This window comes from Papio anubis, chromosome 12, assembly GCF_008728515.1.
Source record: "Papio anubis isolate 15944 chromosome 12, Panubis1.0, whole genome shotgun sequence".
In the NCBI taxonomy this organism is placed as follows: Eukaryota; Metazoa; Chordata; class Mammalia; order Primates; family Cercopithecidae; genus Papio; species Papio anubis.
Genome location: NC_044987.1, coordinates 22,759,848 through 22,786,677, shown reverse-complemented (window position 1 = coordinate 22,786,677; position 26,830 = coordinate 22,759,848). Strand labels below are relative to the sequence as shown.

General features: G+C 39.6%; 1 protein-coding gene across 4 annotated transcripts in view; it reads left to right on the top strand.

The window, feature by feature from the left end:
* Positions 1 to 26,830, top strand: part of SIK2 (salt inducible kinase 2) — a 125,240-nt gene that overhangs the window by 67,521 nt on the left and 30,889 nt on the right. For all 4 annotated transcript variants that reach the window (XM_003910678.4, XM_031652973.1, XM_021926523.2 and 1 more), the window contains one exon: positions 18,472 to 18,633. In XM_003910678.4, the coding sequence (XP_003910727.1) occupies positions 18,472 to 18,633 (162 nt within the window). The remainder of the gene's footprint in view (positions 1 to 18,471; positions 18,634 to 26,830) is intronic.

Below are 26,830 nucleotides of genomic sequence, written 5' to 3'. Positions count from 1 at the left end.
AATCCTTAGCTGTCTTCTGGCTATGGCAATTTACCCAGTATTTAGACTTCTTGGCCTTTAGACCCTGACTTGGTTTGCCTTTTGAATGCATCATTTCCTTAACCCCCTCCCATCCTCTCTGATCTTGGCTCCCATTCTCACTGGCCGTAGTCTATTTTTCCAAACACTGCTCCACATTTTCAGCTCCTAAAGTATCTTTTCTACCTTTTTCAAAACTTTTCTTATTGATACATAAGAGATGTACATACTTTCAGGATACCTGTAATAATATATTCATATAATTTGTAAAGATCACATTTGTGTAATTGGGATATCTGTCTTTATGCTGAAAACATCCTATTATAATTATTTTCCTCCAACTGTTTTGAACTATACATTAGATTATTGTAAATTATAGTCACCCCACTGATCTATCCAACACTCATCTCTCAAACGGTGGGTTTGTACTCATTAATCAGCCTTTCTTCATCCCTGCTCCCTGCTACCACTTTTGCGCCTTTAATCTATGTGTTATGGGGATGCCTGTATTTCGTAAAACTCTGTCCCATTCATGGCACAAGCTGCAGCCTAATTATAGTAGTTTAAAATACTGTGAATGAAATATTTGTCATACATCTGCATGATTAAATTTTCTTCATGAAACATAAAGCCAGAAACTCACTGCATGTGAATTATAAATCTGTGGTGGCACTGACAGCTTAATCCTGTGTAGTTCAAAGAATCAAATCCAAAGGGATTGACAGATTTCACTGGCTTTTTCCAGCTTGTCTGGTTAATAGACACCCTTATTTATATAAAAGTTTAATGATCCACAAAGTATTTGAATAGCACATAAGGTAGTCTATTTGAACTGTTGGGAATATTAGTGCATGATGAACTTTAAATTTAAAATAGAGAAAGTTCAGAATTTCTGCAAGGCTTGAGCTCCTCTTGGATTTATGCAGTTCTGACAGGACTAAGTGTACAATCAAAATTATAAAAGAATCATAATTTTTTTCTTTTTTGATGGTTGGCAGAGCTAGCTGGGGCTTTATTTTGGAAAAAAATAATTGAACTGGTTTTTAGTTGGGGGCATGGGCAAGAGTGGGTACCCTAGGCAATAAACTCCTCCAAGGAGACTGAAGGCTAGGGCTGAGCCTCAGGTGAGTCTTCTCTGTTCCTTATTCTCCCCTGCACAGATGCCTCCCCGACTAGTTCTGGGATAGCCGCAGGAAGGGGTAGGCAGGGAGGGGCTGCCATGGCTGTTCACTTGGATAGGATATCAGAGGACTCGGACACCAGCTTCCCATCATGGATCTTGATCTTCTTCACAATCAGGCCCCTGGAAGATCTGGGTCAGCTGAAGGAGCCAAAACCCCCACCAGAACCAAAGCTAGGGCCCAGGCCATAGTTGAGCCCAGAGCTTGTGAGGCCCCTATAGGCCCAGCTCAGCCCACCTGAGTAGCCACTGGTGGTCTTCCTATAGATACTCATATTCTGCATCCCAGACTCCAGCCAGCTCTCCTTGCCCTGCAGCAGCTTCAGTAGGTAGTGATCTCGATGTCCAGGGCTAAATTGATGTTCATGAGCTCCTGGTACTCATGCAGCTCCCACACCATGTCCTGATTGGCCCATTGCAGGGCAGCCTCCAGCTCCACCAGCTTGGCGTTGGCATGCTTAACGGCCAGCTCCCCACACACTGCTCAGCATCTGATGGCAGCCTCCAGGGAAGCCCTCTGGTCTGTGAGGCCCTTAGCTGATGTTCCGGGTCATCTCTGAGATCTCTCTCTCTTTGTGCAATGCAAGTCATCCCAGTGCTTCCCAGACAGCTTCTGAAGCTCCTCATACTTGATCTGGTACGTGCTCTCAGCCTTGGCCTGGCTGTGGTTAGATATGTCCTCATACTGGGCACAGACCTTGGTGATGATGCTGTCCATGTCCAGGGAGCAGCTGTTGTCCGTGGACAGAACCATAGATGTGTCCGAGATCTGGGACAGCAGCTCCGGATCTCCTTCATACAGCTGCTTGAGGAAGTTGATCTCATCAGTCAACCCTTCCAGGCGAGACTCCAGCTCTGCTTTGTTCATGTAAGCTTCATCCACATCCTTCTTGATGAAGACAAATTCATTTTCCATCTCTGTATGCTTGTTGATCTCATCCTCCTACTTATTCTTGAAGTCCTCAAGCCGCCCCTGCATATCGCCAAGCTCCACCTCCAGCTTCAGCTTCTCTGACCCAGAGTGTCCAGCTGCCACCAAAGGGTGTTGATGTGGCTCTCGAACATCTCATCCATGTTGTTCCCAACCGTCTGCTGCTGCTGCAGGTGGCTCCACTTGGTGTCAAGCACCTTGTTCTGCTGCTCCAGGAACCACAACTTGTTGATGAAGGAGGCAAACTTCTTGTCAAGGGTCTTGATCTGCTCCTTCTCCTGGGTGCACACGGCCTGGATGTTGGGGTTCACTTCCAGCTTAAAGGAGCTTAGCAGGCTCTGGTTCACCATGATGGCTGTCATGCCCCCCATACCACTGGCCCCAGCATAGCCTCCATTCAGACCTGTGCTGGCACTTAGGCCACCCTGGAAGCTGCTGCTGCTGCCCACCAGGAGAAGCTCAAGGAGCTGATGCAGGCACTAGGCCTGCTTATGGAGGAGCAGCTGCTGAAGGCCCAGGGGCCAGAGGTCATACCTTACAGGACTTGTGGGTCACCCTGATGCACACAGTGGAGGCAGGAGTGGCCAAACCAGACAGAGATTTGAGAAGGAGCAGAGAAGCTGCTTCTAGATTATAATTTACTTTTGATTAACAACCTTATAATAATTGGATAGTTAAATAGTGATTAGATTGAGCATGTCTTAATTCCTAGAAAACAAAATGAATTAACCATTAAATTATTATTTTTTCCTTCCGCTAGAAGAGGAAGGAAGATGGTGGAAAAGATTGATTAGAAAGGTAGGTCAGAGACTGTCAAGAAGCTGCTGAGTAAACACCTACAAGGTAGTCAGAAAACTCTTGCTTTGAAATCTCACCTTCAAGAGGATACAAGGACTTTTAATGTCTTTCAAGTCCTAGGACAATGTTTTAACTTTAGTAGGTCCAGAGCTTTGAGCGAAGGACGCAGAGTAAGACACTTTCTAAACTCTCTTGATTCGACCACTATTCGTTTAAAATCTGGCTTTAACAAAACTTAAGGGTTAGTGAGAAAGATACCAAACTGTATTTTTGAGTACTGTATTTTCAATTTGCCTTTGTTTTAAACTTTGTGCGTCAGCATTACATGGCGTGTTTGGTTTCTCTAAGAGGAATGATTGGAAACCCATGCTAATCTCTTAACTGGTTAACTACACCTGTGGTTCAAGACTAACCACTTGAACCACCTGGAGACATCATTAAATGTAAATATTGAATCTGCAAAGCCAACTCTGAAGTCATGTCTTTTTGCTGAATATGAATCTCTTAAAGGCCACAGAAGAAAACTTTGCTCAAGACTGCCTGTTTGTCTGTTAGTCAGGGTCATTATCACTAAGTCCTTAGAACCAACAAGTTTTAGAAGCACTGTCAGTTTCTTTTGCTGTTGTTGAAAGAAACATTTATTAAATAGCTACATGGTCATAAGGTTTGATATCCATTCTGTCATTTGATTGTATTTCTGCAACTCAGTACTCCTGTTTTGGCACGTTACTGCTAGCTTTGTGAAATGTCAGGTCTTGTTTTCTGAAACTACCGTAGGTGGAGATCCAGGCTCTCCTGCCTGTGTTAGATCCCTGAATACTGCCCAAACTGGAGCCGTTTACCTTTGACTTTCCTGTGGGCCTCTTGGATTTGTTCTGTTCTGGCTTCTAGCAATCAGATACTTTCTACTTAGGATGTTGTTCTTTCAGCCTCACTGCTGGATGAGAAGCAATTTCAGAGCTGCCATTCCATACATCTAACTTCTCTCCAGTCCTAAAACAAGTGCCCTCAGAATTTTTGTGCTAGAAATTATAGGGTAAGAGATGAGATAATAAAAATAATAAGCCAAAGAATATTTAAAGTCACATTTTTATATAAAACTGATAACCACGGAAGTATTAATTTGAATTAAAAAGCATCCTTAGAGAGACTGGGCGCGGTGGTTCACGCCTGTAATCCCAGCGTTTGGGAGACCAAGGCAGGTGGATCACCTGAGGTCAGGAGTTCGAGACAAGCCTGGCCAACATGGTGGAACCCCATGTCTACTAAAAATACAAAAATTAGCCAGGCATGGTGGCGCATGCCTGTAATCCCAGCTACTCGGGAGGCTGAGGCAGGAGAATCACTTGAACCCACGAGACGGAGGTTGCAGTGAGCTGAGATCGCACCACTGCACTCCAGCCTGGGTGACAGAGCGAGACTCCGTTAAAAAAAAAAAAAAAAAAAAAGCACCCTTAGAGGTTATGTAATTATATTTAGAAACAGGCCTACAAAGACTAAGTGATGGTCCAGGAGCTGAGAACAGAGCCCAGTGTTTTTAACATTAGTCCGTGTTGTTCTAGAGCTATCATCTTTCTTGTATTGCTTCCTTGATTTAGGAGTTAGCCATAACTAACCCCTCTGTCTCTTCTATCTCCCTATATTTCTGTCCCCCTTTCCCAGTATTGAACTTGGAGAGAGGAGGCAGTGGGTAAGTCTAGTGGGTGAACTGGCTTGGAAAAAGTGCTCAAGTGACTTCTTTCTGAGAGGAAACTTGAGACTAGTCTTTTCTACATCATTGTACTTATATATAGTCTGCATGAATAGTTCCCAACCAAATGTTTTTCGAGGCCAATCAGGTTGGTCTTAATATCTAAAGATGTCATCCAGATGGATAAAAATAATGCATGTATAATAGTTAAGGAACACAAAATACCACAATCATAAATTGTATAGTGAAAATGTTCAAAAGATGTCTTTGTACAATTGTGAGTTTTATAGCTGAGTAAACTTGTTTCCAATGTTGGAAATTGTATACCAGTCATATTTCTACTGTGATGATTTTTTTTTTTTTTTTTTTTTTGAGACGGAATCTCATTCTGTCACCCAGTTTGGAATGCAGTGGTGCAGTCTCGGCTCACTGCAACCTCCACCTCCCAGGTTCAAGCAATTCTCCTGCCTCCATCTCTCAAGTAGCTGTGATCACAGGCGCGTGCCACCTCACCCAGCTAGTTTTTGTATTTTTAGTAGAGATGGGTTTTCACCATGTTAGCCAGGCTGATTTTGAACTCCTGACCTCAGGTGATCCACACACCTCAGCCTCCCAAAGTGCTGGGACTACAGGTGTGAGCCACCACACCCGGCCTCTACTGTGATAATGTTACATAACAAACAGCCTCTAAAATTTAGTGGCTTACATCAACAGATATTCTTTGTCCATGAGTCATTTAGGGTGACTCCATTTCAGGGTAAATAATTGGGTTCAGATCTACTCCTCCTGTCCCTCATTCTATATATGCTTTTCTCATGGTAGATGATAGAAACATAGGAGATGAAATCAAAGCACACACATTCTCCATGACCAAGACCAGAAGCAACAAGGCAGGGATATGCACCACCTCTTCTACTGGGAGGCATTGCAAAGTCATGTGACAAAGGGTATGGATACATCTCTTATGGGCAGGGAGTGAAGAAATGGGAACAGTAATGTACTATAGCAGTATTTCAGCCCTATCAGTTCATCACTGAATTCACCGTCCTCTTTGATTTCTAAGTAGGTGAGCAGATAGTTCTGGTTTTTGCAGCTGGCCCTTCCCTTTCACTGTTTTCTTTCTTTTCTCTGACAAGTGACTTCACGATGTCATTGTTACTTACTGTGTGAGACCTCAGTAAACACATCATAGTCAAGCCACTAGCTAATAAACTAGGGCTTGACTTTTCATGAACTTGTTTTCCCAAGAACTTTGATTTACTAGTTAGCTAACTGTATTGAAAATGCTTCATTGAAAAATTGTTCTTGCTCAGCACAGCTTAATCTATATTCTTGGATTCCCAGTGCCAATTTTTTTCTTTCTTCCAATTTTTATATTAGGTTCAAGCGAGTACATGTGCAGGTTTGTTACATGGGTAAATTGTATGTTGCTGGGGTTTGATGTATGAATTATTTTGTCAGTCAGCTAGTAAGCATGTACCTGATAGGACATCTTTCAACCCTCACCCTCGTCCCACCCTCCACCCTCAAGTAGGCCCCGCTGTCTTTCTTCCCTTCTTTGTGTCCCTGTGTACTCAATGTTTAGCTCCTACTTAAAAGTGAAAACATGCAGTTTTTGGTTTTCTGTTTCTGCTTTAATTCACTTAATGGCTTCCAGCTGCATCCATGTTGCTGCAAAGGACAGTATTTCCTCTTTTTATGGCTGTGTAGTATTCCATCGTGTATGTGTATTATGCTGTCTTTATCTAGACCACCATTGACGGGCGTCTAGGTTGATTCCACGCTTCTGCTATTGTGATTAGTGTGTAATGAACATACTCATGCATATGTCTTTCTGGTAGAATGATTTACGTTCCTTTGAGTATATACCCAGTCATGGGATTGCTGCGCTGAACAGTAATTCTGTTTTACCTTCTTTGAGAAATCTCCAAACTGCTTCCCACCGCAGCTGAACTAGTTTTAATTCCCACCAGCAGTATATAAGCATTTCCATTTCTCCACAACCTTGCCAGCATCTCTTCTTTATGGACTTTCTAATAACAACCACTCTGACTGTTGTGAGATGGGTCTCTCATTGTGGTTTTGATTTGCATTTCTCTAAGGATTAGTGATGTTGAGCACATTTCCGAATGAACCATCCAGTTTGGCTTCATTGTTTTTTATTCTTTCATCTGAAGAACTCAAGGAAAGAAGTAAAAGACATATATTTGCCCTTTGATTTATGAATGAATGATGATGTCTTAGATCTCAAATATTTGCTAAAAATTTAGATATCTTTAGAGTACTTCTATACAGAAGCCAAAATATTAAAATTCACATATCTGCTTCCTTCATCAGTATCTTATTCTCTAAGGTTGACATTTGAATCCTAATTCCTAAAAATTGAATGTTTTGGTAAATCATAGTCTGTTCTTTAGACTACACTTCTTTCCTTCTTAAGAAATAATTGCGTATCAAAATAGCTATCTGGATGTATTTATCTGTGTAAAGAATGTGTTAGAAGTGTGACCAGATTGCATTTATAAATATTATTATAACACTACCATAAATTGAGTAGCACACAATATCAGTAGTTCAGCTTAGAGTGACTCATTTGTCAGTCCAGTGATAGTCATCACTTAGAAATAATTCACAACAGACTTTGAGGTCCTGGAGAGATGATTAAAAATAGGTGGGATAAAAGTACCTATTTGGGGAATTGTCTGGAATGTTTAATACCATCCAGATGACATCATCATAATCTGGTAGTATTAAATGTGACTCTGGCACTTTCCCAGACTATTCAGTTATTTTTTTTTTAATTATTGCCTAAAAAAACAGCTCTGGGACAGTTAATGAAATGTTACTACATATATTGAAATCAGTAAGAAAACCCAGCTATTGTTCTAGAATTATATTAAGAGTTCTGATGTTTGAGACAGTATCTCATCTTGTCTGTAAGCCAGTATTGCCTCATGACATCTATTCTATTTTTGTCTTGAAGTACTGATTAAAGTTGTTTTTTGTTTTTTGGTTTTTTTGAGATGAAGTCTTACTCTGCCACCCAGGCTGGAATGCAATAGTGTGGTCTCAGCTCACTGCAGCCTCTGCCTCCCAAGTTCATGCAATTCTCCTACTTCTACCTCCTGAGTAGCTGAGATTATAGGCGTGTGCCACCATGTCCGGCTAATTTCTTCTTTTTTTTTTTTTTTTTTTTTGGTATTTTTAGTAGAGACAGGGTTTCGCCAGGCTAGTCTCGATCTCCTGACCTCCTGACCTCAGGTGATCTGCCCGCCTTGGCCTCCCAAAGTGCTGGGATTACAGGCTTGAGCTACCACGCCCAGCCTAAAGTTTTTATTACTTAATCTTCTTTTCTTATGTGTACTTTTTTCCACTGGGGACTGAACTTTATTTCCTTATGGTTCCCACATTAGCATTTAGGACCATTTTCATAGAGGTGCTTAAATTTTTTGTTTTAATTTTTGCTTAATGGTACTGTACAGTTCACAGTTTCATGTTATTTTTCAGTGCTTTTTAAAAATGTAAATTAGATCAGGTCTTTCATCTACTTAAAGCCCTTAAGTGGCTATCAATATTTTAAGATACGGACCCCCGTGTTAGGCCTAGAAGTCCTTGCCTAGTTTGACTTTCACTTCTTCGGTTTCATTGTACGCCTTCCTCCTTCCCTGATCTTTATGCGTTAGTCTCATTGGACTCCTTTCAGTTTTGTGAATGTGCTGCAGTTTTTTTAAGGTGCTTTTTTCCCAGTTGAAATAGTACCTTCAAAAAGAAGCCTTTCATGATTGCCCTGTCTACAATGGCCTCACCCAGATACTTTCCAGTTGATCATCCCTGTACCTCTAGCATTTATTGCCCCCTGAAATTGTAATGTTTATTTGTCTGCTTATTCATTGTCTTTTTCTCCACTCAAATAGAAGTTTCATGAGGCCAAAGTGCCAAGCATCGTGAGAGACACAAATAAGTCACTCAAATATTTGTCAAATGGAGTTTATTCTTCAGACTCAAGTAGTGTAACTTTCTTTATTTGATTCCATGAGGGAGAAAGCACTGTGTTTTGAGATTGACCTGAAAAAAAGTCAGGACAGTTGAGGGCCCTGAGCCCTGTGCTACTGTGCTCATCACTCTTATATAATTGATTTTATTCTCATTGACTGAGATATTTAGGGTGCTTTTTAAGAGCTATACATATATATGGAAACTGGCAAAAAAAATTATGGTTTTCTGTACATGTTTATCAGCCTTGATTTGCCCTATTAAATACTTCAAAATTAGAGTTATAAATTTCTTACTAATGTACATTTTATGTTGTAAGTACTAGGCTCTTATTTAATGCTGCAGACAGCATGATACTCTCATGTGACAGGATAAAGAAATTGCTATGTGTGGGCAGAAGCCAGTAGGATAGATGTGGAATAAAACCCCCTTTAAAGGTTCTTTGCCATCAAGTGACAGTTGATGTGCGGAGCAATTTAAGGTGTGACTCTCCCACCAAAAACAAAACTTGGAGTTTTTTACTGAGAAATCAGAGTAATCCAAGGCCTGAATAACTTGCCCAACATGACACAGCAGTGAAGAATAGAGCCTCGGTTCGAATTTATTTCTACTACATTTTTAAATCTTCTTAAGTAGAAAGAAATCTGGAAATGTATTTTACTTACATGTTTTATTAAAGATGTGGAAAATGTTTGAAGTCATCTGTTTGATATCTGTTACTGTCATCATATTTTATAATCTAGTAGCTTCTATGTGGGGATTATAAATAATTTTAGAAAAGTTTGACTATATTTGCTTTTAATTATTGCCAGAAACTTGGACATATAGTCTTGAAAGTCAATTGTAAATAACCTTGAAAACTTTCAACTATGTAACTAAAAATTCTCAGAAGACCATGGTTTGCTTCGGTGGTTGCACATAGCTTGAAGAACTGATTCAGAATCTAACAGATGCGAACAGCCTAATGTAGGGAAATTGCTGAAAGCACAATTAAATTGCCAGAGTATACCAGAAGCAACAATTTCCTTAATTTTTGTTGAACACACAATTTGAAATGATTATGTGCTTACAAAAACAAACAGAGAAAAGCAGAGTGTTTTACAATCTGTAGTTTTATATTCATAAATATGTCTCAAGGTTAAAAGTTTAATATTATAAATAGTATTATAACCTAATATTTAAAATTAAGGTAACCCATGTTATCCTAATTAATACAGGATCAGATATCTAATCCCTAATCCATTTTCTACTAGTGTTCACATGTCAGGTGGTACATATATCAGTGTGCTAAAAACAGTTCAGATTATTTCATCTAATGGGCCTTCCTTTCTTAGTAATATTCCAAGAGTGATTGGCAAGAACCAGCACAAGCTGAGCTGTCAAGCTTGAAGTCTTGATCTACCCATAAGAGGGGTATTTTGGCCTGGTATAGTGGCTTACGCCTGTAATCCCAACACTTTGGGAGGCCGAGGCGGGCGGATCATAAGGTCAGGAGTTTGAGACCAACCTGGCCAAAATGGTGAAACCCTGTCTCTACTAAAAATACAAAAATTAGCTGGGCATGGTGGCAGGACCCTGTTATCCCAGCTAATCAGGAGGCTGAGGCAGGAGAATCATTTGAACCTGGGAGGCGGAGGTTGCAGTGAGCCAAGATCGCACCATTGCACTCCAGCCTGGGTGACAGGGTGAGACTCCATCTCAAAAAAAAAAAAAGGGGGGGGGGGAGGTTTTCATAGTATCATTTTTGTACTGATTAGAAAAAAGAATTGTTAGAGGAAAAGATGAGTGTAGATTTAGATTTGAGGATTGAAAATAATAGCTCTTCAAAATATTTTGAAGAGAGCAGATGAGCCAGTTTTGATTACCTTATTAGAGCTTCGTCGTTCATAGTGGTCATATTCCTGAAAACACTGTTTCTCTTCAAATTTAGTAACTAGAATTGTGAAGTCTGCAGATTCGTGGGTTAGGAACCTCTTACCAGGATTTAACTGAGATTTTTAAAGAAAAAAAAGATTCTTTAAGCATAAAATATTAAATTGGCATCAACCTTTCTACTTTACTCCCAAAATTATAAATTAAATCCTTTTAACATAACATTAAATATTTAATTTCATAAATTATTAATCTTTTGTGCTATTATTCAGCTCCATCTTTGAGGAATGCTAGTAATTTCTGACTGAAGAACATGAGACTTAAAGATAGTCATGCAGAGATTCTCACACCCCTGAGACTTGCGGGAACTCAGCTGTCTGGGTTTCCTCCACTTCTTTAATAAGATGCTGGGAAGGCTGCCTCTTATCCCTGGGGGAAGAGAAGGGATACCACTAAGCAGCAACAACGATGATGATAGCAACTAACATTTATTGAGCATTTATTATGTGTCAGGCACTATGCTATGAAATGTACTTACCTATAAGTGCAGACTGAAAGCATTGATTAATTATACTATATATAACTTTAATCTGTATAACTTGGAATCTGCTTGTTGGGGCATCAGCCTTCAGGGTTGATAGAAGATGACTCTTAAATTTTTGAGGTTGACTGACTGTAAGATGATAGTTATAGTGACTTAGAAGGAGGTAATGAAGTTTATAAAAAGAAAGATGAGCTCTGTCTTGATAACATTGCAGTGGCAGAAAGAAAATCTGTATAAATATATAATTAGGTAACTGTTGAAATGTCAAATATCATTGGCAAATTTGGAGATGATTATTATAAAAATTCTAAGGAATGAATGAAATCTCCCAGGGCAGAGTTTCTTAACCTGGTATTAAACCTAAGATTTTATAGACCTCCTTGAAATTATATACTAAACTGGGGACCAGACACGGTGGCTCACGCCTGTAATCCCAGCACTTTGGGAGGCCGAGGCGGGCGGATCATGAGGTCAGGAGATTGAGACCATCCTGGCTAACATGGTGAAACCCCGTTTCCACTAAAAATACAAAAAATTAGCTGGGCGTGGCGGCGGGTGCCTGTAGTCCCAGCTACTCAGGGGGCTGAGGCAGGAGAATGGTGTGAACCTGGGAGGCAGAGCTTGCAGTGAGCCGAGATCGCACCTCTGCACCCCAGCCTGACAGAGCAAGACTCTGTCTCAAAAAAAAAAAAAGAAAAGAAAAGAAATTATATACTAAATTGTATATGTGCATGTGTATGTATGTATCATTTTTATTAGACTTTCAGTAGGGTCTGTGAGCAGAAGGCCCAAGGCCAGAGTGTTAAGATATCTTTTGACCTGAGTGATGAAAGGCACCCTGAGACAGGCACTAAATGAGAAGAGTGTGAAAAAGAACCAACATCATTCAGCTAAGAATAAAGCAGATCAAAAGTTAGCCACATGAAGGTGATAGTTTATATTTTTTAGAAATAATATTTCACTGTGTCGCCTAGGCTGGTCTCAGACTCCTTTGTAGTTATTTATTATGGTGCTTGAATCATGAAAGAAAGAGAAAAGAAAGCTGGGAAATAAACACATACATCTTAATGGTCATCATTGGAAGTGGCTAGCGTGCCAACTCCTTACTTTGAAAATTGGTACTTAAAGAGGAAGAATTAAGCATTCATTCTTCCAACCTATTGAAGTTTTTTTCAGAATAATAACTCTAGTTGACAAGAAAAAATACTTCTCTACAGAAGAATTTCACCTAATAAATGTGGCAGGAATCAATTAAAAAAATCACAATTTTGCAACCCCTAATGAAATCATTGATTCATGTAACAGCCACTAATGAATACTAAAACTGTTAATGCTGTGGTTCTCAAAGTCTGGCCCCTGTTCCTGCATCTTAAACATCACTTGGATACTTCTTTTAAAAATACGAAATCTCAGGCTCTTTCCAAAACCAGCTATGTCAGAAACCCTAAGGGTAAGTCCCAGTAAGCTGTGTGTTAACAAGCCCTCTGAGGGTTCTGACAATCACTGGAGTTTGAGAACCATGATATTAGGAGAAAGATTGATAAGAATCTTTATTTGAAGGATCAGGCTCTCACTCACAGTACTTACTGACCAATCTTAGCACTCCTAAAAGAAGAACCAGATGTTATATTCCTCTTAGTAGATGCACCTGTGATGTATTCTTGCCACTCCCAAAAGATATTAAGCCTGAATCTGTTCAGTCCTTTATAGAAACTATAGGAGACGGAAGAATAAGTTAAACAGTAATGTGAGGAAGCAGAGGACAAATCCAGAATGTAGGATGACCGACCCATTTTCTTCAAATCAGTGGCACAGGAAAAGGGGAGGGTGAGAGTAAGGGCCCTGTTCCAGTGTAAAAGGGCTCCAGAAACAAAATAAACAAATATAAAATGTTCATCTTGGTTTGTATCCTGATTCAAACAAGCCAACCATGGAGATTTGAATTCAGACTGGGTAGTAGATGATAATAAGGAATTGTTAATTATGTTAGGTTTGATAATGATATTGCACTTATGTAAGAAAATGTCATTTTTTAAGAGATACATAGAAAAATATTTAGGGTGAAACAAATTGATGTCAAAATATGCTTTATGTTACATGAGGAAAAAACGGATAAATGAAGCAAGTATGACAAAATGTTGATAACTCAAATTTGGTTGATTTATTATACTATTTAATATAATTTTATGTATGTACAAAACTTTCATAATAGAAAATTTTAAAAGATATCTGTAACATAATATATTTATTAGAACATTTCTACCTATGCTAACCTTCATCACAGTGTATTGTAATTGCCTGTTTACCTTGCCTGTGCTAGTATTTCTCAAACTATCAAACTGTCAGTATTGAGTTTAAATTAGCCAGTCTGTTGCAGACCATGATTTTTGTAAAATGGCAATAAAAAATATTGACCAGAAAAGCAAAACTGGAGGGGTTATACAAAATATTACCTTAAAAGTTTTCATTGTTAAAGTTAACAAACATAAAATTACATTTCACTTAGCAATCAGAACCAACATAAACATAGGGAACAGTTTCTAAAAACTGTATTATATTCATCAAAAATACACACATAAGCAGACATGAGAGCAATGTGGCTGTAACATCTGTCACCCCATTGATCGCCAGCGTTGATTCAGCTGATCTGGCTGGCTAGACCGGTGTTCCCCTTCCTCCCTCACCCCTCCACGTGCGTCCCTCCCAAAGCTGCAGGCTTGGTCGAAGAGGACAAACATCCCCAATAGAGGAGGACCGGTCTTTGGTCAAGGGTATGTGAGTAGCTGCACTGCCCTGCCAGAACCTCCAAACAAGCTCTCAAGAATACACACATAAACAATTAGTATAGACAGTTGCTATTAAATTCATAAGTTTGTTCTATAATCATAAGGTTTTTTTTTTTTTTTTTGAGACAGAATCTTGATCTGTTGCCCAGGCTGGAATGTAGTGGCTCAATCTTAGCTCACTGCAGCCTCCCGGATTCAAGTGATTCTCCTGCCTCAGCCTCCCAAGTAGCTGGGATTACAGGTGTCTGCCACCATGCCTGGCTAATTTTTGTATATTTAGTAGAGACAGAGTTTCGCCATGTTGGTCAGGCTGGTTTCGAACTCCTGACCTCAGGTGATCTGCCCACCTCGGCCTCCCAAAGTCCTGGGATTACAGGTGTGAGCCACCGTGCCAGGCCATAAATTAGGTTTTTAATGTGAAACATGAGTGTGCTTTTTGTATGTTAACTTCAAGACCGTGTACATTAACTTGAGCTTGGATTATGTTCCTCGAAGGGGGTGATACATGCCTAAACAAATTTTATTTGCAGCCACTGGTTTCTGGCTCACTTACTTCTATTATGGATTTCTCAGCACATGTTACAGTTTTCAGGGATACCTACACTGCAGAAATGATAAAGCATGGGGAAGATAATAGATACCCTGGAATGCCTGCCGAGATTTTTACCTGAAGAGTGAAAGTGCCACTTCTCTAAATAGTTTGTCTCTGGAATTTAGATCATTTTTCTCACACTGTGTGTTATACATTTACTGATATGTGATGATTCTGGCTTTACATGGTAACTTTAGATTCAGATATACCATGCCTTTGTTTTTCAGACACTGCCCTTCCTGATACCACGTTTCAAAGTTTTTCTTTCCCCTTGCCTGTGGTTCTCCCAATTTGGACTGATAGCTTCAAAAAACAATAACTACAGATTCCATTGTGCTTCTGGGGACTCATATTGTGATCAGTAGTTTGGGGTTTCTTTCTATATATGTAAACTTGCACTTTTTCACATTAAATCTGTCAGATTTCTCTGTGTTGCCAAAATCTCAAAAATCTTTCCCACTAACCTCCATTGACTCAGCATTTTCATCAAGGGAAAAAAAAAAAGTTTTCTATCTGTACAAGTCAATCATTTGTCCATGAAAAAATGGTCTCATTTAGAGGTACAGCTTAAATAGCATTTTGTGTGGAATCTTAGAAAAGATATTATTAACTACTCAAAAGTTATTTCTTACAGAAAGCATATTGCATTCCCCTCCGTAGGTTATATTTGCCCAAAGGTCCATATTTATAAGGGACTTCCCAGCTCATCCAGTGTAGAAGTGAGCCTCTGGTTTGCTCTTATGCAGAGAAGGCACATTGTCTACTTGCCAGTTCTTAAACATAATCTGTCTCAGTTGGCAGTTTGGACATTTTGACTGGAAATTATGCATGCTTGTTCTTAAGTGATCTGTTCTCCTTTAGAATTATGGATAGCTACTATGCAGGTTCTGCAAAGGCAAGGGGAAGATGTAATGAGCTGACCATCTCAGTTTCTGATGCTAACCCATAAAAAAGAATAGATAAAATGTCCACTTAAATTTAAAGCCTGTAATATTTAGAATATGGCTAATCAGCTAAGTACTCAGAATTATACATAGGATGCTTTGTGCTTATTGCTAAGCATTGCAGAGTACAAAAGAGAATAAAACGGTTCCTGTCTTCAGGAGGCTTAAATGACATTGTCTTTAATACTTCAAAACAAAACACTATGTGTTAAAGCAGTAGTCCCCAACCTTTTAAATGGCACCAGGGACCAAGTAAGTGGAGGACAATTTTTCCACAGACCCAGGATGGGGAGGATGATTTGGGGATGAAACTGTTCTACCTCAGATCATCAGGCATTAGATTCTCAAAAGGAGGGCGCAACCTAGATCCCTCACATTTGCAGTTCACAATAGGGTTCGCATTCCTATGGCAGGGGACCGCGTTCCTAACAGGCCATGGACCAGTGCTGGTCCGTGACCCAGGGGTTAAGGACCCCTCTTTTAAAGTTAGGGCTGTGTGTGTACACATGTGTGTGTACCTTGGGATATTTATTATACGTATGTGGATTATTACATACAGTGTGAGGCAGTGTATGATAAATGACAAGGTGTTGAGAGAACAGGTTATTTCTGTTTGAAGTGATCAGGGACTATTTAAGGGCAAGGTGTCATTTAATTAGAGTTTTGAAAGGATGGTTAGGGTCTGGTGTGATGGCTCACACCTATAATCCCAGCACTTTGGGAGGCTAAGGCAGGAGGATTGCTTGAGTCCAGGAGTTTGAGACCAGCCTGACCAAGGTAGAGAGTGAGACCCCATCTCTACAAAAAATAAAATATTAATAATTAACCAGATGTGCATGCATCTGTAGTCCCAGCTACTCAGGAGGCTGAGGTAGAAGGATTAATTGAGTCCAGGAGGTTGAGGTTGAGGTGAGCTATAATTGCACACCATTCTCCACCCTGGGCAATAACAGAATGAGACCCTGACTAAAAAATAAATAAACAAATTAAAGGGTGGTTAGGATTTCAACAGGAGTCTAGTAAAGATGCTTAATATGATAAAAAAATTAAGTCAAATATTACATCCCCAGATTGACTGTTCAGTCACCAGTTGTACAAATTCAGCCAGATTACTTAATCCCCTCTGATTGTCAGCTTTCTCATCTATAAAATGGAAATTAAGTAATAGTTATCATAGGTTTCAGAAAGATGAAATGAGACACTGTGATATGAACATGCTTTGTAAAGTATAAAGTATTGTGTAAATGTTAGTAAATTTTATAGCAAGTAGGCCAGGCATGGTGGCTCACATCTATAATCTCAGCACTTTGGGAGGCCAAGGTGGGCAGATCACCCAAGGTCAGAAGTTCAAAACCAGCCTGGGCAACATGATGAAACCCCGTCTCTACTACAAATATAAAAATTAGCCAGGCATGGTGGCGTGCACCTGTAGTCCCAGTTACTCGGGAGACTGAGGCATGAGAATTGCTTCAACCTGGAGAACAGAGGTTGCAGTGAGCCAAGATTGCACCACTGTCACTCCAGCTAGGTGACAGACAAGACTCTATCTCGAAAAACTAAAGAAAAAAATATATAGTAAATATTGAGAAGGACATGAGCCAAAGGCAGGGAATTTAAAAACCTGTAAACTAGTAAACACTAGAGCAGAAAACATGTGCAGGTGACTGGGAATACTGAGTCACTAATACAGTTCCCTAGTTAGGACAATTATGTTAAATTTAAAAGTCTTTCAAGATTTGTGTTGATCAAAAGATAATTTCAGAGGACTTTCAGATCTTTGGGTGAAGTGTTAATGAGTGGTAATGTTTAGTTTTATTGAATTGATGTACATAGTTACGTAGAATTAATTTTCAGGTAAGCTGCTTTAATAAAGATTATAACATTGCATAAAGATAGTGTATCTTGCAAAATGTATTTGTCTTATAGTTTAGAGAATATGGTTGTCATGACAGTGTTTGGTTTAGAGCACAAGTCTGCATGTTCTTGGGTAGATGAGAATTCCTTCCAACAGCTCAGGGCGTGAATTATTTAAGCTACTTCCAGGTATCACCATATCTCATGTTACAAGTGGTTTGTATAATAATTGCATGAAAACAGTGTTTCAGAAAAGATGTCTTCTGTGTGATGAGATGTCAGATACTTCATTTATTTCCTCTGTTTTACATAACTTTTAGTTTTTTAAAGTGTGAAATAATAAGCTTTTCAACAAATAGAATACCTAGACTTTAAAAAAATTATGTTGAATTGTACTGTGAATATTATGCTGCTTGCTGCTGACTGGTCTTGGGCTGTCACCATTTGTTTGGACTGCAGTGAAATATGATTAGAAATACTTCTCCGGGCCAGGCACAGTGGCTCACACCTGTAGTCTCAGCACTTTGGGAGGCCGAAGCAGGAGGATCATGAGGTCGGGAGTTCGAGACCAGCCTGGCCAACATGGTGAAACCCCATCTATACTAAAAATACAAAAATTAGCTGGGCGTGGTGGCAGGTGCCTGTAATCCCAGCTACTCGGGAGGCTGAAGCAGAAGAATCATTTGAACCTGGGAGGAGGAGGTTGCAGTGAGCTCAGATCGCGCCACTGCACTCCAGCCTGGGAAACAGAGTGAGACTCTGTAAAAAGAAAAAAAAAAAGAAAAAGAAATACTTCTTCAAAGACAAGAAACTTGGAAAACACCATATTACTTTATCACTAATTATTGTTTTTTAAAAAACAAAAAAAAAACTTTTTTGTTTGTTTGTTTTTTGAGACAGTCTCGCTCTTTCACCCAGGCTGGAGTGCAGTGGTGCGATCTCAGCTGACTGCAAGCTCCGCCTCCTGGGTTCACGCCATTCTCCTGCCTCAGCCTCCCGCGTAGCTGGGACTACAGGTGCTCGCCACCACGCCGGGCTAATTTTTTGTATTTTTAGTAGAGTAGGTTTCACCGTGTTAGCCAGGATGGTCTCGATCTCCTGACCTTGTGATCTGCCCGCCTCGGCCACCCAAAGTGCTGGGATTACAGGCGTGAGCCACTGCACCCAGCCAAAAAAAAAAAAATGTTTTGAGGAAAAAAATTTCCTGACTACTAATAGTGGAGTTATTTTATTTTGGTGACTAATTCTTAATCCTCTTTTCATTTACAGACTATCTTGCTAATCATGGCCGGTTAAATGAGTCTGAAGCCAGGCGAAAATTCTGGCAAATCCTATCTGCTGTTGATTATTGTCATGGTCGGAAGATTGTGCACCGTGACCTCAAAGCTGAAAATCTCCTGCTGGATAACAACATGAATATCAAAATAGCAGGTAACTGGGACACAATTGGCTCTAACATGATCTGACGTGAGCCACTGCACTCAGTGTGTAGAAACAGACCTGCAGGCACAGATTCAGCAGCGTTTCTACCTGATGACATCAGGCTTTCTCAAAGTCCATTTTATTCATTTCCTTAGTTCTGTGTGTAATTAAAAGTAAGGGAATGAGCTCATTATTAATATACACAGGTCAGAGCTACATCTGGCGTCTGATGTGTCCAGATTCCGTTGGCAGGGGGCTCTGCTGGAAGAGGCACATTCGTCTGAATGTCAGAGTGATTAGAGAGAGGACGGGGCTGGAGGAGCAATGCTGGTTGCTGGTACTCTGGCCTGCTCTCCTAATTATGACTGATGGCTACAGCCAGAAGCAGAGAAAAGGCAAAGGAAGTGGTGGAAGTAGAATGAGAAATACTTGAGACAGAAAAACACCTTGCCTTGCTCTGATACAACAGGGGTTTGGTTTATGACATGAAAACTAAGTTGGGTAGAGATTAGTTTGCCTGTTTTTCTCTTTGCCTTTTCACAAGTGTAAAATGTTTTCTTTTATATTCTCATTTTCTATATTTACATAGTCAAAACTCTAATTCACTCAATAAATATGTATCAGGTACTGTGCTATGTTAAGTACAATATGATATGTGGAAATCATTTCACAACATACCCATATATCAAAATAACATGTTGTACACCTTGAATATATACAATTTTTGTCAATTACACTTTAATAAAACTGAAAAAATACAGTATGATAGTTGCAATTTTAAAAGTATATACAAACTGCTGTAGGAGTATAGGTGATGGAACAGCAGGCTACCTGTAGAGTCAAGGAAGCTTCACAGAGAAGGAATTATTTGAACTTAGACTTGAGAGAGAAGTTAGAGAAGCATGTCAGGAAGATAAACAGAAGCAGAATGTTGCAGGCAGGCAGACAGAGATTGGAATGGTGGGGAACTGTAAATTCAAAATTGGTAACATGTAAAATCTGTAGGCATGCGGGATTGATACAGGGGGAGCAGATAGGTAAAGACCAGAATATGAAACATCTTGAATGCCATGTCAAAGATTTCAGAGTTTATTCTGTAGGTAATGGGGAATCTAGCCTACTGAAAATTATAGGGCATGGATGGGGGTAAAGTGGAATTGGGATAACATGATTAGATTTGCATGTCAGAAATATGTCTCTGGCAGCAGAGTTAAGATAGGTGGGAGATGGCCGGGCGTGGTGGCTCACGCCTGTAATCCCAGCAGTTCGGGAGGCCGCGGCTGGTGGATCACGAGGTCAGGAGATCAAGACCATCCTGGCTAGTACAGTGAAACCCTGTATCTACTAAAAATACAAAAAAATTAGCCAGGTATGGTGGTGGGTGCCTGTAGTCCCAGCTACTCAGGAGGCTGAGGCAGGAGAATGGCGTGAACCCAGGAGGCAGAGCTTGCAGTGAGCCGAAATCGTGCCACTGCACTCCAGCCTGGACGACAGTGCGAGACTCCGTCTCAAAAAAAAAAAGATAGGTGAGAGATGTGGGTGAGGTGGAAGACAGGAAGACTAATAAGGAATCTAGTGCAATAGTCCATTTAAGAAAACATGAGTCTGAACTACAGCAGCAGCAGTAGAGGTTGGTAGAGGTTGAAGGTATGTAAGGGAGATTTTGTTTGACTTGGGTTTTGAAGAAGAGAAAACACGGGTTAAAAGCTTAGCAAAGTTGCACATGGTGGTGTTCTGTCCTAAGATTGTTAAAGAAGAGCAGGGAAACATCCAGATGACAGGGGCTGACCAAGAAATTATTAATTGACCTGTTAGGTTGGATACTCATTGAACTCAGTAAGTTTAGGGACAAAGTAGCTTCCCCGGTTTGCTGTATTATGATATAAAATATAAGGTAAAACCCTCATGTTTGTACATCGAACTGATTTGTTTCTGTGCCATTTCCCATTAGTTTTTGTCTTAGGCAATTAGGGGAAGGCAAATAATTTTTATTCATTTTAAATGTCAGTATTGCATATGTTACAGGATATGTAATGTATTTTCCATTCTGTAGTCTTGTGATTTTTTTTCTAATGGGATTACCTGAATAAGACAAAGTGTTTTTAAGTTAATTTGTTATATTCATTTGTGTGTGTGTGTGTGTGTATACATATATAACACATGTATATACATATATATAAAGATTTGTATCGATTTGTCATTTTTGTTGTGAAAATGTGATGCACGAAATTAGAATGCTTTCATAGTTTATGTGTGTTCACTTCCATTTGTTTTTTCCCCTTCCTCTGCTTTTGGACCTTCCATTTGGTGTCATTTATTTCACTCTTGTTTGCCAACCTTCTGTAATGAACTTCACTGGGATATTTTGGTTAATGCTCCTTGAAAGCACCGGCTGCCCTAAAATTGTCTTTTTCAGAGAAAGTCTTTCTTTTTTTTTTTTTTTAAGTCCTTTGCTCTGTAGAAAGAAGGGGGAAACTCCTGCTTCACCTTTACATTCCCTTATTATCAAAACAAAATATTTGCCAAAACAATAGCTCAAAGGAGTTCTAGGAGTTTTTTGTTTTGTTTTGTTTTTCCAAGGGAACCTTTTTTTTTTTTTTACTTTAAGTTCTGGGATACATGTGCTGAACGTGCAGATTTGTTACACAGGTATACATGTGCCATGGTGATCTGCTGCACCTATCAACCCATCATCTAGGTTTTAAGCCCTGCATGTATTAAGTATTTATCCTAAGGCTCTCCCTCCCCTCCCTCCCCGCCTCCCCTCAACCCCCAACAGGCCCCTGTGTGTGATGTTCCCCTCCCTGTGTATATGTGTTCTCATTGTTCAGCTCTCACTTATGAATGAGAACATGTGGTGTTTGGTTTTCTGTTCCATTAGTTTGCTGAGGATGATGGTTTCCAGCTTCATCCATGTCCCTGAAAAGACATGAACTCATTCTTTTTTATGGCTGCATAGTATTCCATGGTGTATATGTGCCACATTTGCTTTATCCAGTCTATCATTGACAGGCATTTGGGTTGGTTCCAAGTCTTTGCTATTGTAAATAGTGCTACAAGAAACGTAAGTGTGCATGTGTTCTAGGAGTTTTTTTAGACAGAGAAAGGTTATAGGTATGTAAATCATGTGCTGTAGGAATTACAAGGTGCTGTCACTAACATCTCAAAAGAAAATGTCAAAGTAAGACACCAAAGAAACTTGCAAACAAAAAACACAGAATATTGCTTTGACATTATAACCAAGTTTTGCCTGGCTATAGTATGTCTAGTATAATTCTGGCATAAAATATAGGTGGGTCAAATCAGTCCTTCTGCTGTCATTGTGTGATATCTTAGGTTTTTGTTTTGTCTTTTTGGTTTTTATTTTCATTTTTTAGTATCTAATCTTCAAGTCCTTCCAATTTTATAGAAGTCAGGTAAAAATTCAGATTGGTGAAGTTGTTCTCTCTGGTGAAGACAGTGTGATGACTTACATTTAATTGAGCCCTCACTGTTTTCAGGTATTCAGCTAGATTCTTTCTTCATCTTCACAGCAACCTTGGGAGCCACTTAGCTATTGCCAGTTACTAGATGAGAAAGCTGAGATGCAAAGAGATTAAACAATTGGCCAAGGTGACACAGATAATAAGTAGTAGACCTGGAATTCAAACCTAGGTCTGTCTGACCACAGTATCTGTCCTTCTCCCACTACACCATGTTGTCATTTCCAAGCATTCTGCCACTGCTTCCTGAAGGGGTACTCACTAATTGAATTTTGGGGTCCATCATTCTATGGTTGTATATTTAGTGTCCCTGCTTCCATTCCTTACAAGCAGACATACATACACACACACGCGCGCAGTATATCCAAGCACTCAAATTTTCTTGCCCACACTTAATTCTCTGTCGTCTCCACTATCCTCAAAAATTTTAGTAGATGTTTCTTAAGCTTCTGTTCTGCTCTTGGACTAAGTCCTGGAGGTTCATACATTTCAAGACAAAAAACAGCAGCAGTGACAAAAAGCTTAACTCTGCTCTTACCTCAAGGAGTTAATCAAATAAGAACCAGACCTTTAAGTTAACATAACACAAAAAGATCATTGTTTTCAGGGCCATGAGGCTAGGAGAAAGACTAACTCTGTCTGGAAGAATCAGGGAAATTATTAGCTAACACTTGATTAACAAGAAGGTATTTGTGGTGGGATTGGGATGGGGGAGACAGAGAAAGAGGGAGAGGCATGAGTAGTGGCTCATGCCTGTAATCCTAGCACTTTGGGAGGCCGAGGCGGGCAGATTGCCGGAGCTCAGGAGTTCAAGACCAGCCTGGGCAACATGGTGAAACCCCGTCTCTACTAAAATACAAAAAATTAGCCGGGCGTGGCAGCATGCGCCTGTAGTCCCAGCTACTCAGGAGGCTGAGGCTGGAGAATTGCTTGAACCTGGGAGGCTGAATTGCAGTGAGCTGAGATCCCACCACTGCACTGCACTCCAGCCTAGGCAGCAGAGCGAGAGTCAGTCTCAAAAAAAAAAAGAGAGAAGAAGAGAGAGAGATAGAGATTGAGGCTGGGGTAGCTTCCTCAAGCAGGTGGATCCGCACATGCAAAGGCTGAGAGGACAGAGCAAATTGGAGTGGTAAGGAAACTGCAGGTGTTAGCCAGTGAGAATGATAGGAAAAGAGCCAGGAGAGGTACGCATGGGCCAGATCATTCCACATGCCATAAAGTGTTTAGATGGATTCCAGTGTCTTTAAATAATTTCTCCAGGATATTTATTTTTATCTGTAGATTTTATAACTTCTTGATGGCCCTGATTTTCTTTAAGAATCATCTTCTTGTCTCTGAGAACTCTTAAATCGTAATGGAATCTAACACGTGGGAAAAATAGGGCTCCATGGGAAGATATTACAAGAACCCTTACAAAGTTACTCTCTCAAATTATACTTTTTTTTGTTTTTTGGTTTTTGGTTTTGTTTTGGTTGTGTGTGTGTGTGTGTTTTTTTTTTTTTTTTTTTTTTTTGGCTTATGAAAACCTCTTTAATTGCAAAATAAGCTGAATAAATGAACTGTTTTAGCCATCCTGTATATTGAAATTGAAGAGAAGCACAAGCCAAAACTAGGTTTAAATTAAAATATTTTTGTGTTTATAAAACAAAATGGAAGTATCAAACATGGTTCATTTTAATAAATAACAGAAACATGGCTTTGAGATCAGTTTCTAGGTTATGTTCTCCCCGTGAGTAAAAACTTGAGACAGGCCAGGCACGGTGGCTCACTCCTGTAATCCCAGAATTTTGGGAGGCCAAGGTGGACGGATCACGAGGTCAGGAGTTCGAGACCATCCTGGCCAACATGGGGAAACCCCATCTCTACTAAAACTACAAAAATTAGCTGGGCATGGTGGCACATGCCTGTAATCCCAGCTACTCGGGAGGCTGAGGCAGGAGAATCGCTTGAACCAGGGAGTCGGGGGTTTCAGTGAACCGAGATCGCACCACTGCACTCCAGCCTGGTGACAGAGCAAGACTCTGTGTCAAACAAAAAAATAAAACAAAACTTGAGACACTAATGAGCCATGGATTCACCCACACCAGTGTGTACTCATTACTTCAACCATGAGACCTCCAACCTTTGTAAAAAGTGAGTGTGAGGACATTCACAGTAAGAGGCTGAATGCAAAGCAATATTGGCTTTCAGTAGTTTTAGTAATTGCAGTACTATTTCCACCTAGCTATCTTGGCTCTGGCTATTTAGGCATTAAGTTGAGAATAAATAGATGAAGAATATTTAGTTTTATTCTCCAACTTTCCCAATCTAAAATGTTTATAATAAATACTTAAATAAGGATAAAAATCTATGAATTAATCACACGTTAAACGGGGCTTCATGTAGAGTACTGAGTTGAGTAACAGTGCTAGTGCAAATTCTGGCTGTGCCACTTAGTAGCTATGACCTTGGGCCGATTATTTACACTCTCTAGGCCTGGGTTTCCATATCTATTAAATACAAATCTGTTTTTCAGGAACAGATTGTAGAGATCGGTGATAATATTGGAGACAGGGAGGCGATGTAGGGTAATAGGTCAGAGTATGGGCTGTAAAGTGAGGATACCTGGGTTTGATTCCCGCCTCTGCCACTTACTAGCTTTGTGACCTTGACCACGTCTCCTGACTTCACTCTTCTCAGTTTCCTTATCTGTAAAGGGAGAATGATGAAAGTTCATATCTCATAGTGATTATTACTTGAGTTAATGTTTGTAGGGTACTTAGAACGGTGCCCGGCACATAGTGCTAGTTAACTGTTTGTTAAATAAATTGTTAGATAAAGCTCCTGGCACCATGTAAACACTCAATACAAGGTAGCTATTATTTGTATTCAATGTATAATTGATTCCATGTGAAAACAAAGCCTTAAAATTTTAATAGCCATATAACCCTCTCAGCATGTTTTTTTAATTAACTAAGGCTTTAAAGCCTTATTAATACAAACCTTTTAGGACCAAGGAAAGTTTTTCACATATTCTCAATTGTCTCTGGTTGATGCAACTTAATTTTTTGCTGAGAGAGACCTTAAATGTAATTAGTATTGTGTAATTAGCCTGATGAGTCTGACCTGTGCATCACGAGTCACTTGCCTTGAGCCCAAGAGGAATGCTTCCTTTCTGATTTGAAGCATTGGCCCATCATTGCTTCTAACAACCTTCCTACTTACTAGATGACCTTGAGTCAGGGTTTCTGTATATATGATTTCAGATTTGTCCCCTAGAACTGAAAAAGGGTAGGAGAGGCAAAGATAGAGATAGGAAAAATATATTTTTTTTAAGTATTTTATTTTTATTGGAAAAATATTTATTGCAAGTCTTCCATTTGTTCTCCTCCTGCCACTAGCGTTATGTAAAAAGTAAAAAGAGCTTTACATCAAAAAGCACAATGACACTTTGTATCCTTAAGTCCTACTTAGCATTCCATAGTAAGCTGGGAATATGGAAGATGGCTCAAAGGGTTCGGTTTGGTTTGATTTTTTTTTCCCTCTTCATTTCCCTTCCCCTTACTTCATTTAAGCTAAGGAAGATTATTTATTTGCTTCTTAGCTCATTGAACTCTCTGACTGGACAAATAGATGTCTTACATTGGTCAACAGGATCACATTTCATCTCAACTGTGATGATTGTTCCCTTCCCTCCTGTCAGATGGGAGAGTGACTGATGTTTGGAAATGAACTGTGCAACTGACCTTTTCTTGCTGGTGGGCAACAAAGTATGCATTGACGTCAGTGTTGGCTGATCCACATTCAGTTTGTGCAATGGGTCAGCTTCATCTCTATCACTCTCCACCTTTCATTTGTCAGCTTTCATTTCCTCATAATTGTCTTCTTCACTCCTATTATAATTACAAAGGATGTGTAACTCTTCATCAAGCCTGGCTAGCTGAATTCTACTGGTAATTTTAGAAACAAGGATAAATTTAACCCTAAAGCCATCTGCTGCTCTGTAGGAGGATTTTTTAAATTATAAATTAGACATTATAACACACTGCTGGAGATTCAGAATTGCCTCAGTGGTGTTGATTCCTAGAAATCATTTACTTTTCCTTAGCTTGAAGATTGGTTTTCAATGTTTTGTTTGTTTTTTTCCTTTTTTAAAAACAAATGACTTAGTTTAACCTAACAATTTTCTTACGTCTCCTGTTTAAATAAAAATCCTAAAAGAATTTAGCAAGTGTAATCTTTTGCAACAGTAAACATTGACAAACTGTTTAAATCTTCTGTATATTTTTCACCGCCTCTGTTTCATTCTGTTTTCTGGCTAGTCAAAGAGTGGTCTGGAGACCAGCAGCATGAGCATCACTTCAAAGCTTGTTACAAATGCAGAATCTGAGGCCCGTCCCTAAACGTACTGAGTCAGAGTCTGCACTTTAGCAATTTCCCCAGGTGATTTATATGCATGTTAGTATTTGATTTATTTCATTACTTCATTCCAACAAACAGAATTCTCCATTTTGTACCTGGTTCCCATTAGACAATAATCATCAGAATCAGCTTATTTACTCTATGCAAGACCCTCTTATTCCTAAAACATCATGCCTTTGCTAATGATAATTTTGGGCACTGATAATTTATATAATTTATACAATTTAGTGATGACAGTAATACTGGTTTTTGTTAGGATGATATAGGTCAGTCAGTCAACTTTCAAAATATAGAGCAGAAAACAATAATAGCAGCTCTAGGGC